At 41.0% G+C, this 14,156-nt stretch overlaps 1 protein-coding gene across 2 annotated transcripts in view; it reads left to right on the forward strand.

Moving 5' to 3' along the window:
* IFT88 (intraflagellar transport 88) overlaps window positions 1–14,156 on the forward strand; it is a 131,919-nt gene that overhangs the window by 67,078 nt on the left and 50,685 nt on the right. For both annotated transcript variants that reach the window (XM_042977811.1, XM_042977735.1), the window contains exons 16-18: window positions 3,445–3,531; window positions 9,824–10,010; window positions 11,806–11,914. In XM_042977811.1, coding sequence (XP_042833745.1) covers window positions 3,445–3,531; window positions 9,824–10,010; window positions 11,806–11,914 — 383 coding nt within the window. The remainder of the gene's footprint in view (window positions 1–3,444; window positions 3,532–9,823; window positions 10,011–11,805; window positions 11,915–14,156) is intronic.

Below are 14,156 nucleotides of genomic sequence, written 5' to 3' on the forward strand. Positions count from 1 at the left end.
TAAAAAGCCAAAGGTAGATGAAATGAAGTAGTTTGGGCTGAAGGCCCGTGATCATGTGTGGACAGATGCAGTGGAATGCAGAAACCAGTAGCTTAGATGGCATCAGTCGGGAAAGAAAGCCAAAATGAAAATATATCTATTTTCCTAATTGTTTGTGGGGGGGAGAAAAGAAAACACAACCCAAATTAACAATTTGTTTTTCTGTTTATAGCTAAATTTAATTTTATTGGTACACTTTTATCAGTTTCACTGGTAAAGGAATCGATGTTATTTTATTTTAATTAATTGAATTTTTAAAGATTTTTATTTTTATGTAATTTCCACACCCAACATGAGACTCGAACTCACAACCCCGAGATCAAGAGTCACACGCTCCACTGATTGAGCCACCCAGGCATCCCTATAATATATTTTATTTTTAAAAACAGTAATATTGGGGGTTGCCTAGCTGGCTCAGTTGGTAGAGCATGTGGCTTTTGATCTCAGGGTCATGAATTCAAGCCCCACATTGGTCGTGGAGCCTATTTAAAAAAAAATTTAAAAACAAATATTGGCTATGCATTCATTGAATGTGTAAAAGAACGGTTTTGAAAACCACCCATTTCAAAGCAAAAAATCTTGAAAATATTCCTTTTATTAGAATAGTTACATAGCATTTTTAGAATAGTTTAGAAATTTTAAATATGAAATGTTTTTATTCTCTCAGATGTTTTTAAATGAATGTTTTAAAGTTCAAAATATTTCTGTTATTTTAAATAGTAGCACTGCATCATTTTTTACATATTATTTGAATTCATAGTAACCTTTTTGTGGGGAGAATAACTTGGTGTTATATGTAGTCTTAAAGTCTTGTTAACAGTGAGCCGCAAATTAATAAAGATGAAAATTTTTAAATCTAAGACACTTAAAAAACGTTTTTTTAAGTTTCTTTATTTTAAGAGAGAAAGAGGTAGTGTGAGTGGGGGAGGGAGAGAAAAGGGAGAGAGAAAAGGGAGAGATAAAGAGATAGTGTGAGTGGGGGAGGGAGAGAGGGGGAGAGAGAAAACGAGAGAAAGAATCCCAAGCAGGCTATGCGCTGCGAGTGCAGAGCCCAGTGCAGGGCTTGAACTCACAAAACCACAAGATCATGACCAGAGCCAAAACCAAGAGCTGGATGCTTAACCAACTGAGCCACCCAGACGCCACATCTAAGGCACTTTATTAATAGCTTTATTAATAGTATGAATAGCTGTTTCTAAAAGGAATGATGTAAGCTAAACTACTATATGGCATTCCATTTTTTTTTTAATTTTTTTAACGTTTATTTATTTTTGAGACAGGGAGAGACAGCATGAACGGGGGAGGGTCAGAGAGAGAGGGAGACAGAATCTGAAACAGGCTCCGGGCTCTGAGCTGTCAGCACGGAGCGTGACGCGAGGCTCGAACTCACGGACCGCGAGATCATGACCTGAGCCGAAGTCGGATGCCCAACCGACTGAGCCACCCAGGTGCCCCATTCCATTTTTTTTAATTGTTGTTGTTAGCTTGCTTTTGATAATCTACTTACAGATTTCATAAATATCAGAAAACTGATTATTTTCTCTCTACACTTTACTTTTGAGAATTTAATGGATACATGAGTTACACCTACTCATGTGCCTTATATTTTAAATTAACACATACATTTATTTTGACACAATCTAAAACTAAAGTTTAAAACCTCAGAATTCTTACTCAAAGTGAAATGTATCTTATAAAACTTAGAGATTCAAAACAGCAGTGACTTTTACATTAATAGCCATGGACGTTGTATAAAGAGTCAATGAGATAACTCCTATAGGATGAACAACATAAGTAGCAGTAATTTCTGAAGTGCGTTTTAGGAACTTCTTGGCAGTTCTGCAGAAGATCCTTCCAAGAAAGTAAGTGAGAAAGAGAATCTCAAAAGTGAGCATATGATGTTGGGGTCTTTTTTCTTCTTTGTGGAATTATGAACTACTAGCCTAGAAACTTCAGTGATTTTCTTTAATCAAAAACCTTTGAAAAGAGGGGCACCTGGGTGACTCAGTCGGTTGAGCATGTGATTCTTGATTTTGGCTCAGATCATGATATCATGGTCATGGGGTTGAGCCCTGCATTGGGCTCTGCTCTGGGCATGGAGCCTGCTTGCGATTCTCGCTCTCCCTCTCCCCTTTCGTCTGCCCCTCCCCTGCGCGTGCACTCTCTCTCTCAGAAAACAAACAAACAAAAAAACTTGAAAAGAATAATTACTTCTATTGGAACCTACATATGTAGAATGTATCCTTAAAAAAATTGAGTCAGCACACTAAATGGTGCTATACTCGAGGCTTCGTTTGGGGTCAGACACTTTCACAGCACACAGATTTGTCAAGATATTTTCACCAGCAGCAGCTTGTGAGCATCGTAAAAACTAAAGCAGCGTTTTTGGTTGGACTCCACTCTCTCCAAGAGCAGAAAGTGCCCAAAGCCATGCATTTTCTGTTCAGTATATGTATCTTGAAGGAAGGAAGGAAAACCCATTGCCTTTACCTGCTTTTTTTCCTGTTATTTCTCAGGCATTTCTAGATTGAGTACTCACTTCTCATGTAAGGTGTCTGACCATTCCAAATATCCTGTTTGGTTAGGATGGTCTCAGACCTGTCAAGTGGTTAAAAATGTACTTTCATTTCTCATGGCTTGAAAGTATAATTATATTTGGAACTACTTGAGATAATTTTTTGTCGTAGTCCCAGAATTAGTTTCTGTCATCAGTTTTGGAAAAATTCTCGACCATTAGTCTTTCTTTCCTTTCTGGAGTTCCAGTTATGTTTGTCTTAGACCTTTTTGCTATGTTCCCATATGTCTCTTTTTTTCATCTGAGACCTTTTTTCATCTCTTCTTTTCCTTTGCTTATTTAGTCTGAACATTTTCTGGGATCTTGACCTTCAGATCCTGGTTGTCTCAGTAGTGCCGTAGTGCCTTCCAAAGATATTTTTAGTATTTTAATATAAATTTTCTAATTGTTCTCTGTAGAATGGTCTTCTGTAGGCTGATCTCTGATAGCCAAAAGCAGAAATTCTGATTTGCAAAGAGTAAATTTGATTGTGTCCTTTAGGTAAAAACCTCACTTACACCCCATTATGCAGGATAGACACTAAACCGTGTCATAAGACTCACAAGGCGCAATATTTACTACTCTCTGGCTGTACCTACCCTACTGTGAAACCTCTCAGTTAAGTTCTTCATTTCAGTTATTGCACTTTTAGTTTTGCTGTGTCCTTTTTTATAAATGCCGATTCTCAGATGAAATTCTCATTCTGTCGTCTGTTTTCTTGACCATATCAGTCCCTTCCCTTTGTGTCCTCCCCTGGTGTGACACTCAAGACACAATGGTCTTTACAGCAGCCTTAAGCCCGGATACCGTCCTATTACAATGATCGTAACGTCCAGATATTTCATTTCTAGGCTGTGGAGACCTTAAAAATGTTTGAAAAAAAGGACAGTAGAGTGAAAAGTGCAGCTGCAACCAACCTCTCATTTCTGTATTATTTGGTAAGTTCCGGTGCTTTTACAACTAAGAGTGGATGATGTGGTGTTTTTATGTTGCTAAATTTCTCCCCGAAGAGCATGGCTAGAGAGAAGCTCCAAAGAAGACTGGTAGAGAATGTTAGTAGAATGGGGTGCCTAGAGGTCTGATCATGACAAGTTCTGGGCCAGGGGTTGAGTTTATGGATATGAGTGAGAGGACCATCTCAGAAGAAGAAGGGAAGGGGAAAAATTATGGTGGGTAAACATCACTCAGAAAATTACACAGTGCGGATCTGCGAGGTGGGCTAGAGATCGGTTTCAGCACCATGTAAAGAAAGTGATGGCTCAGGTTACATGATTTACGTAAGGTACGGTGTCATCTATAAGAAGCCTACTTTGAGCATCGGCCGGATCCCAATCGTGGGGAATACCAAAAGTCTAAAAGCTCACTAAAAGGGAGCTTCTTAATTTGGAACAAAGGAGGCATGCGGGTGGACTCAGATGGAAGAAAGGAAGGTTGGTTGAAAGTAGAGATAATAAGTGTTTCAGAAATTCAGAGAAGGCACAAAACATTTTAATTTTGGGGAGACTAAAGGGATGAACAAAAGCACAGAGACAGGAAAGGTGGGAGAGGATGTGAACATAAGGATCACTATATTTAGTTAAACCACGTTCTCAGTTCGTCTTGGAACTTCTGGTCGGTGCGCCACTGAGAATCACTGCCGTGCTGAACTACTGTTAATGGTGGAAATTTTACCCCTACTCTGTTGTGATGGAAAAGAGATCAAGACCACTGGTGAGGAATGACAGCAGTATTTTAAGCCTACTGGCAAGAGAGTGGTGCCAGGTGCAGGTTGAGAGGAGGCTGCAGATTAGGGAGAAAGATGCTGAGTTTTTTTCTAATATGTTTTTAAGATTTTTTGTAGCAGTGGTGATATATGTATATATATATTTATTTAAAAAATTTTTATGTTTATTCTTGAGAGAGAGAGAGAGAGAGGGAGAGAGAGAGAGAGAGAGATGGAGTGTGAGTGGGGGAGGGAGACACAGAATCCGAAGCAGGCTCCAGGCTCCGAGCTGTCAGCACAGAGCCCGACGCGGGGCTTGAACTCATGAACCGTGAGATCATGACTTGAGCCGAAGTTGGAGGCTCAACCGACTGAACCACCCAGGAGCCCCTACAGTGGTGATATATTTAAATAGTAATGGCCAACAAGCATGTGGAACTGATCTCAGATGGGAAATCAGGGATAGAGATGATTTGATAATTGTCTGCGTAGAGGTCAGAGCTTTGATAATAGATGCTATGGGCTGATCGTGTGTGTCCTCCTCCCCCAACCAAATTTATATGTTGAAGCCCAAATGTGACTGTATTTGGAGGGACTTGGAGAGATACTTAGGGTTAGATGAAGTCATGAGAGCAGGTCCCCTGATGGGATTAGCGCCCTTATTAGAAGAGAAGGAACCAGAGCCCTCTCCCCCTGAGGACACAGCAAGGTGTCCTCCTGCAAACCAAGAAGTGGCTCTCAGCAGACACCACATTGGCCAGCATCTTGATCTGGGATCTCCCAGCCTCCAGAACTATGAGAAATAAACGCTTGCTGTTTAAGCCAGTCTGTGGTATTTGCTATAGCAGCCTGAACTAAGATGATGGAGGGTATCTCCAGGGGCGAGAGTGTAGCACAGAACTGAGAACTGATTTTGGGATTCACGTACATTAAAGAGGCAAAAATAAGAATCAGATCAAGAAGATGGGAAAGGTATGATGCCTTTGAAGTAAAGGAAAAAAGGAAGGCACAAAGAGGAAGTATATGACATTGAAATCAGAGAGGTAGTCCATGAGAACGAAGGCTAGGAGAGGCACTTTTGCTGGTGAGACAGCAAACTCCGAGCTGGACATTAGCCAGGATGCAGTTTCCGGGGCAGATCTCTTTGGATCAGTACGTCAGTGAGAAGGGTTGGAAGCGTCACAGAGTGGAGGAGGGGGAGATTGGGCTGTGATGCAGTCAGCACAGTCCTTAGCCAACTCTGCGGGACCCCCTGACTTGGGATGGCTGTGCAGCCCTGTCCCCCACTGCGGTGAGGGGGCCGGGGCCTTTGTGCCTCCGCATCACCCAGTCACTGGAGTCAGCCTGCTCACCAGGAAGGGGGTGCAGCTTTGGGCAAGGCACCTCTTTCTCATGGGGCTGGAGTAATTCACAGAGTGGGCTGACAGCTGAGGCCGTGGCCAGCAGCATTCCCAGCACTTCTGAAGGACAGGTCTGGGGGCTGAAGCATGGTCTCCATTACAGTCATTACATTGGAATTTAGAAGATCACTTGTAAATTTCGTGCAAATGGTTTAATTAGCGACCAGATCTTGACCAAGTTTGATGAATGTGTGGGAGGAGACCAAGAAGATTTTTTAAAAAGAAAGAAAAATAGCTAGATTTAGGCGACTGAGCAGAGCTATCAGAGTATCTGATCAATAGTTTGTTGCACGTAGTTCTTGGGAAAATGGTTATTTTGAGGCAACGTAATGGGCCTGGTATATGATATATATTGAACATATATTATTGGTACCTAGTATGTGGTTGTATCAGTTTCTGTTGCTCTGGAATAAGCTGCCCCAAAATGTAGTGGCTAAAATAACTGTGTATTTCCTCACATTCTACCTGAACAGGCTGGGCTCACTTGGGTGGTCCTTCTGCTGATCTGGCCCGGGGTCACACATCCTGCTGCCATCATCTGAAGTTTGACTGAGGCAGCATGGTCCAAATGCTTCCCTCACATGTGAGACTTAGCTGAGCCGTTGACCAGCATCTCGTTCCTCCACCTCCTCCTCCAGCAGGGGAGAGCCCAGCCTTCTTACGTGGGGCAGGGTCCACGAGAGGAGACCCCAGTGCACTCAGGTGGTTACCAGGCTCCTGTGTGCGTTGAATTTGTTGTTATCTTACTGGGCAAAACCAACACGGGAGAGAACCATTCAAGGGCCTGAATACTGGGAGGTGTGATCCTTTGGGGCCACTATTTTAATGATCTGTCACTGCCTGCATTCAGGGTATCCTTTCCATATGCAAAATGTACTCAGCCCTCCAGGGACTCTCATAGTCTCACCTGTCACAGCATCAGGCCCAAGAGCCATCGTCTGCTTGGGGTCTAGATAGAGGTGGGCTTTCTCAGGTGCAGGTCCTCTTGACCCAAAGGTCTGCGAACAGGAAAACACACCGTGTCTCCCATACACTTCACATCCTCCGATGAGATAAGAGTAGGGTCACTGTAATAGATACTCTTGTTCCAAAGGGGTGAGATGGAGGCACCTCACACCCATTAGTCCTTAGTGGGTCAGACATCTAGCTAAGCACATGTGGTCCACGCCCCCGAAAGTGAGGAAGGGGACGTTCCTTAGGTAGGGCTCAGCTCTGATCCCTGGGAGTGGTGCCCTAATCCTTTGGTCTCTTGTGGCTTTTGGCTCTGCATTCTGGGAACACTTCCTTTTACAGAAAAAATAACCTGTATTTGCAGCTGATTAACTTTCTTAGCCTGCTTTCTGCCCAGAAAAATTGGGGACCCGGAGGCTGTCTTTCATTTTGGACGGTCTGTCCCTTTAATCCAAGCTGGCAATGCTTAAACTGGTACAACTCCCTTAAAGACTTGGCAGGTTTCCTATAAATCTCATTTGGGGTGCCCACATGCCCCAAGAGCTACATCCACAGTGGTTTTCAAGGCAGACAGACCCCTTTCCACTTAGGTGCATGAGGCTGCTGTGGCACAGAGCCCCAAAGATATTTGGAAGCTTTTTTCTACCTTAAAGAGGAGTGCCTCCTTTGCCAGGCACTACCTTAAATCTTCCTGAGATGTTTCCAAAGGGCATTACAGCCACACCCTTGATCTGATCTCTGCCCTGCAACCAGTTCTTACTCTGAGACTTGCTGCCCAGAGAAACTAGAGACATGAAATAATTTTATTTTCTGGCCCAACACGTCCTTGTTTTTCTATATTTCTGCCAAACTCTAGTTGGAAAATCTGAAGTTTTCTCTTAAGCTCCTCTCTCACTGTACCTTATCAGACCCAATTAAAGTAAATTAATTGGCACTTTTAACCTCCTGCTCAGAAATCTCCTTGGCCGCACGCACATATTTACTAAGTACACGTTCTGTCTTCCAAGTCAGTGTAGATGGCAGTTTTCCCAGTTTTATGACTGCAAAACATGACTTGCCCTTTATCTAGCCTCTGATAACAATGCCTTACTCCTTCTCCATCCTCCACTACTATGGCTCTAGTGCTTTCCAGATTTTGCCTGCTGCCTAGTCCAAAAGACAAGGTTTTTATGTTTTGAGTTTTTTATGACAGTAGCACCCCACTTTTAAGTATCAATTTTTTTTTTTTAACATTTATTTATTTTTGAGACAGAGAGAGACAGAGCATGAACGGGGGAGGGTCAGAGAGAGAGGGAGACACAGAATCTGAAACGGGCTCCAGGCTCTGAGCCGTCAGCACAGAGCCCGATGCGGGGCTCACACTCACATACCGCGAGATCGTGACCTGAGCCGAAGTCGGACGCTTAACTGACTGAGCCACCCAGGCGCCCCTAAGTATCAATTTTTATATCAAAGTTCAGAGTCCACACAAATACATGAATATTCATAACAGCATTATTCATAATAAACGAAAGTGGGAGGGCACAATCCAGGTGTCCATCAACAGTGAATGGATAAACAAAATGTGGCCTATCCATACAATGGGATATTATTCAGCGATGAACAGGAATGAAATACCGATGCATAGTACAACATGGATGAACCTTGAAAACATTCTGCTAAGCAAAGAAGCCAAACAAAAAAGCCGCATGTTATACGGTTGTGTTTATTATGAAATGTCCAGAATAAACAAATCCATGGAGGTGGAAACCAGATTTGTGGCTGTCAGGGGCCAGAGCAGGTGGGAGAATGGGGAGTGACTGCTAATGGGTACAGGATATTTTGGGGGGGGGGGTGATAAAAATGTTGTAGAAATGGATGTTGGTGATGGTGGTACAATTTTTTGAATGTGTAAATGCCTCAAAAATGTACATTTATCTGACCTGTGAATTGTATCTCAGTGTTTTGAAAGTTCATTCGGGGAAGCAGTCACTGTGAGTATCATGGGAGAAGGGATGTGGGAGCTAGAATTTACCCAGTGGTGGGGGAGCTGTGGGTGAAGGTGCAGAAGGGGGGTCAGGGGCCTGAGAAGGGATCAGCAGTCAGTGTGTGAGTGGCCCAGCGTGTCCAGCAGCCACATGAAGGGGGAGTTCTTGGAGAGACCTTTGGGAAGCAGTTGCTTCTGCACAACTGCCTCCTCCGTGGGTCCGGAGCCAAGCCCCAGCGGGGATCGGGGTCACTGTGCTCAGCAGGGACAGCACGGTTGGGAGGCAGAAGCGGATGTGGAGTCAAAATGAGTGAGGACAGGCTGGAACCCACAGGCGTTTCTGCATCAGTCCTGCAACTGATGACCAGAAAAAGACCTTCAGAGAGCAAAAGCTGCTGCTTCGTGTCTGCGTCCCGCATGTGCTACAAGTTCCTTTCAGCCGACTGTGGACAAGAACCATGCAGGGAAGGGGATTCTGGGAAATCTGGTTCCTGGCTTAAGCAAGCCGGCACAGATGCTTCACTATTTAAGGGTTGAGAGGTCTATGTCGCTTAAGCGAGTGATGTTAAGGTCCTTTGGCGGAAGAGACAGAACCAGAGACTTGCTAGAAACGCCAGACCTAGTAGGTGACGCGACCAATTGGGTGGAAGGACGGGAAAGCTAGTGGTGCCTTTGTAGCCAGCTCAGGGCTTCAGGTGTACTGCAGCTGTGACGTGAAATCCGGGTGTTCAGAATGGAGCCACTTAGGGGCGGCCGGGTGGCCCAGTCTGTTGACCGCCTGACTCTTGATTTTGATTCAGGTCATGATCCCGGAGTGGTGGAATCGAGCCCGCATTGGGCTCTGCCCTGAGGGTGGAGCCTGCTTAAGATGCTCTGCCTCCTGCCCGCTCCTCATCCTGTACTCACTCTCTCTCTAAAGCTAAAAACAAATAGACAAAAAAACCATTAATAAAATGGAGCCACTTACATGTAGTGTTGTTATTCAAACCACGAGACTGTGGAGCCAGTCATCAGAAACTTGGGTAGTTGAAAGAACACGATGATTAAAAATCTTGTAGAATAAGTCTATCAAGATCAAGATATATAAAATATTTCTGTTTATCATATTTGTAATCTCAGAAAATCTGTTTATCATGTCTGTAGCCCAGAACAGTCAGTAGAGATATTTGACGAACCCCGAATAATTTGTGTGTGTTTTGTACTTTGTTTAGGAAAATGAATTTGCACAAGCCAGTAGCTATGCAGATTTAGCTGTGAACTCTGACAGATATAATCCCTCAGCTCTGACTAACAAAGGGAATACAGTTTTTGCAAACGGTGATTACGAGAAGGCAGCTGAATTCTATAAAGAGGCTCTAAGAAATGATTCTTCTTGTACTGAAGCACTTTATAATATTGGTAAGTAAAATAGGCAGAATTGCTTTGTTTTTCTCCTTTACAATTTTTTCGTTCTTTTCTTATTTTAAATTGACTTACAGAGCTCCAGTTCACTAGTGGAGGAGACTGACTTCCCAAATTCCTACGAATACTGAATATTCAGCTTTTGCCAAACTGATAGGTGGGAAAACAAACAAACAAACACATTTTCTTTATGAGCAGTTTCAAACATAAAAATTGGACAGAAAAATACCCATGTCCCTTACCAACTATATTTAACACACTTCAACATTTTGTCATATTTACATCAGGTTCGGTTTTTAGCGAACGAAACGTTTTAAGACCTGAAGGCACATCTTATTCCCTTCCTTGCCTTTCAGGGTCCCCTGAAATGGGTGTCATTCCTTCCTGTTCTTGAGTTTGCAGTGCGACAAACACATGTTGATACAATACTGCTTCTTATCTCTTGGGTTATTAATGAAGTTTCTTTTGAGATTTTCTTCTCCCTGCATAGCTGTGTTTTTCTGTTTCTGGCTTGCTTGTTTGTTTTACCTTCTATGTTTCGTGTCGTAAACTTTCCTCAGATGTCTGATGAACCTGGCCTGTCTTCTCACATTTAGGAGTTTGCAGCTAAAGCTGAGCGGGATCTCTGAGGTCACAAGGGAGACTGATGTGCTGGCACGCTGCCACGGGGCCATCTGCCTGATCTGCGTAGTTGGGGAACTGCCCGCTAGTCAATTGATCCAATTGGATCCTTCCTCCCAGAGAGGAGTCTTTAATCTCCTGCCAGATGCAAAAGGAAGACCTGGCTGGGTTGGGAGGAATTAGCCATTTTAGATGGAGTCAAGGAGAGTTTAAAGTCATGTTGGAGCAAGGGAGGGTGGGACCGTTCGGGAATCGGGGAAAGAGCAGAGGGAAGTGAAGAGCAGAGGCCTTAATGCAGGAGATTTCTTGCCTAGATATTTATTTATTTATTCTCTTTATAAGTTTTAAGTACTTTTCCTAGTCTGTTGCTTAGCTTTTAATTGGTCATTTGTTTTGTCAAACAGGTTTTCTAATTTTATAGAGTCAAATTTGGCTTTTGGAAAGTTTGTGGCTTCATTTATTTATTGCTTTACAAAGCCCTTCCCTACCCCAAGATTATAAAATCATTTTCCTATATTTTCTTTTCATACGTTTACATCTTTGTTTTTTTCTATTTAGTTTTTTTTTTTTTATTATAAATTTATTGTCAAATTGGTTTCCGTACAACACCCAATGCTCATCCCAACAGGTGCCCTCCTCCATGCCCATCACCCACCCCCCATCAACCCTCAGTTTGTTCTCAGCTTTTAGGAGTCTCTTATGTTTTGGCTCCCTCCCTCTCTAACCATTTTTTTTTTCTTCTATTTAGTTTTAAAGTAAGTTTTGGGTGTATTCAAAACAGGAATACATTCAAAATAGGAATCTACATGTTTTAATTCACGTGTAGTCTGTTGTCCTGGCTCCATTTCTTACTAGTCCCTTAGTCCCCGTTAAGTTTCAATCCCCATTAATTCTGTAACTGAGTCAGTTTCTGAACTGTGCATGCTGCTAGTCTGTCTACTCCTGTTTCCCTGCCGCACTTTAAAATCACGATAGTGCTCTAGCATGTTTTGGTATCTGCCCAACAATAGTGGAAAAGCCCCTCCCCTGCCTTTTTTCTTTTTGAAAAAAATTCCCATCATCTCTCTCTTCTGGATGAATATTTACATATATTTAAAAATTTATCCTGTGACTTTGAGAAAATTACTTACCAGTAATAATGCTTACAGCTTTTCTTTTTCTTCTTTTTAAGGCCTTACCTATAAGAGGCTAAACCGGCTTGATGAAGCTTTGGACTGTTTCCTGAAACTTCATGCAATCCTAAGAAACAGTGCCCAAGTTCTTTACCAGATAGCAAATGTGTATCTTATGTGAAAAACTTGAGGACAGTTGTTAATTCACTCAATTGGTGATTGAGTACCAGTCGTTAAATAACCTTAGCCAATGAGGTAATTGATGAGGATAATATTTTAAATCCTATCACATTAATATGTGATAAAAATATTATTTGAGTGATACAGCTTTATTTTTTAATTTTAATTCCAATATTTTACATTTTTATAAAATGTGTATCTTTTTAATTTTTAATTCTATTATATATAATATAATATAATATAATATAATACAATACAATGTAATTACTTTAGTGTTATCTTAGTTTCAGGTGTACAATATAGTGATTCAACAACTCTATACATTACTCAGTGCTCATCGTGATGAGTATACTCTAATCCCTATCACCTGTTTTACCCATCTCCCCGCCCCCATCTTCTCTCTGGTAACCCTCAGTTTGTTGTCAATAGTTAAGAGTGTGTTTTTTGGTTGATCCTGTTTTAAAAGATCATTTGCATTATAAAAGAAATCATTAAAAGGTTAACACTATTATTTCTTAATTTGGGGGGAAAATAATTGAAATAGTAATTGAGTACAGATGTTTAGTACACATAAGCTATTCATTGACTGTAGGTTAGATTGTATTAACTCTGAGTCTTGTAGGGTATTTTTGAAGCAGTAACTTACTGTTTAAAAGGAAAATATTTGTTACTGATTAGTACTGCTGATTGAGTTCGGTTAATTTATCTTCATTATTTTAGCTGACATATAGGCTTAATGAGTATAACTCTCCAAAGGCCTTTACCCTACAAAATTAGCCAGTAGTTTATATGAATTCACTCACTCCGTTCATTCAGTAGTCACTTATTGACTGTGTGCTGTGCCACAGTCACAGTATTATGTTTAGAACTCTGGGGAATGTGGAAAAGGAAAACATTCCTCCCTTGTCAGTTTCTTCTACAACTCCTGGCTCTCTTTAGTTTGTTTGTTTTCTTTTTTCCCTCCTGCCTTTGGTTAGAAGAGCAGAAATTTGTTAATGTTTTTAATGCCTTTGAAACTATTTGAAAAACATTTTAATTTCTCTCCTTATTTTAAAAATAATCTTTCAAAACAACATTTGGGAAGAGTTAAAATCTTATGTAGGTTTTTAAGTTACCATTATCTTGATACAAGTTTGTTTCTTTTTTTTAAGTGTTTATTTATTTTTTGAGAGAGAGAGAGCATGAGCAGGGAAGGGGAAGAGAGAGATGGGGACAGAAGATTCAAAGCAGGCCACACGCTGACAGAAGCAAGCCCGATGTGGGGCTTGAACTCACAAATGGTGAGATCATGACTGGAGTTAAAGTCAGATACACTCAACTGACCGAACCACCCAGGCACCCCTCTTGATACAACTTTTATACAGATGTTAGGGAAAAGTATGTTATGAGGTATACCATTAATAATTTTAAGTACTATGTACTCTACTTTTGTTAGAGAGCATAAAACATTTTTTAATAAAGAAGCTATTTTTAGAGCAGAGGATTTCATGCTTATTCCTTTTAGCCTCTTTGTTTTGTCCACTTAATCTGTCTGAAATTGCCACTGTCATGATCTGATACTTCCCAGTTTCTGACCAGCTTGGATTCAGTTAAGCAATTGATCATTTTAAGGATGTTTCAATCATTTTCTTATTTTTATATTTCTTTTATGGTATCACATTTGTCATCCTTAAAAACAGAAGCTTCTTTCTCAATAAAACTTTAGATTGGAATATGTTCATTTCATTGAGACATTTAATGTAAAAATAAATAGTAGTCAATAAGTATTGCTGTGAATAAATTATTTAAGTGTATACAAAGGACTTACTAGGCACTTGCTACAAAAAAAGAATACCCTATTTTGGGCTTTTAATCTAATTGGGGAAAACTCAAAGGAAAATACATGGAAACTCTTCCCTTAACATGTTCGACATATTAAGAGAAGTAGAATAATTGAACACAACTTTCAGGCATTTCTATTAAGGACAAATTTTGGACAGTGCTTTGAATAAAAGAGCAAACTGTTAATTCTACTAGAAATTTGGGAGTTGATCTTAGTGGTCACTAATGAAGCAAAAGGAAAAGCAAGGTATATATGGAGCATGAGTGTTATTTACAGTGCCCCATTTTCATCACCATCCCTGAAGAAATTCAGAATAAACAGTTTTCAATAGCACATTACTATAGGCTAAGAAATATTTTCATTGTAATGTTGTATTTAGGTTTGTTTATTTATTAATGAATTTAGAAA

Source organism: Panthera tigris, chromosome A1, assembly GCF_018350195.1.
Source record: "Panthera tigris isolate Pti1 chromosome A1, P.tigris_Pti1_mat1.1, whole genome shotgun sequence".
NCBI classification, from domain to species: Eukaryota; Metazoa; Chordata; class Mammalia; order Carnivora; family Felidae; genus Panthera; species Panthera tigris.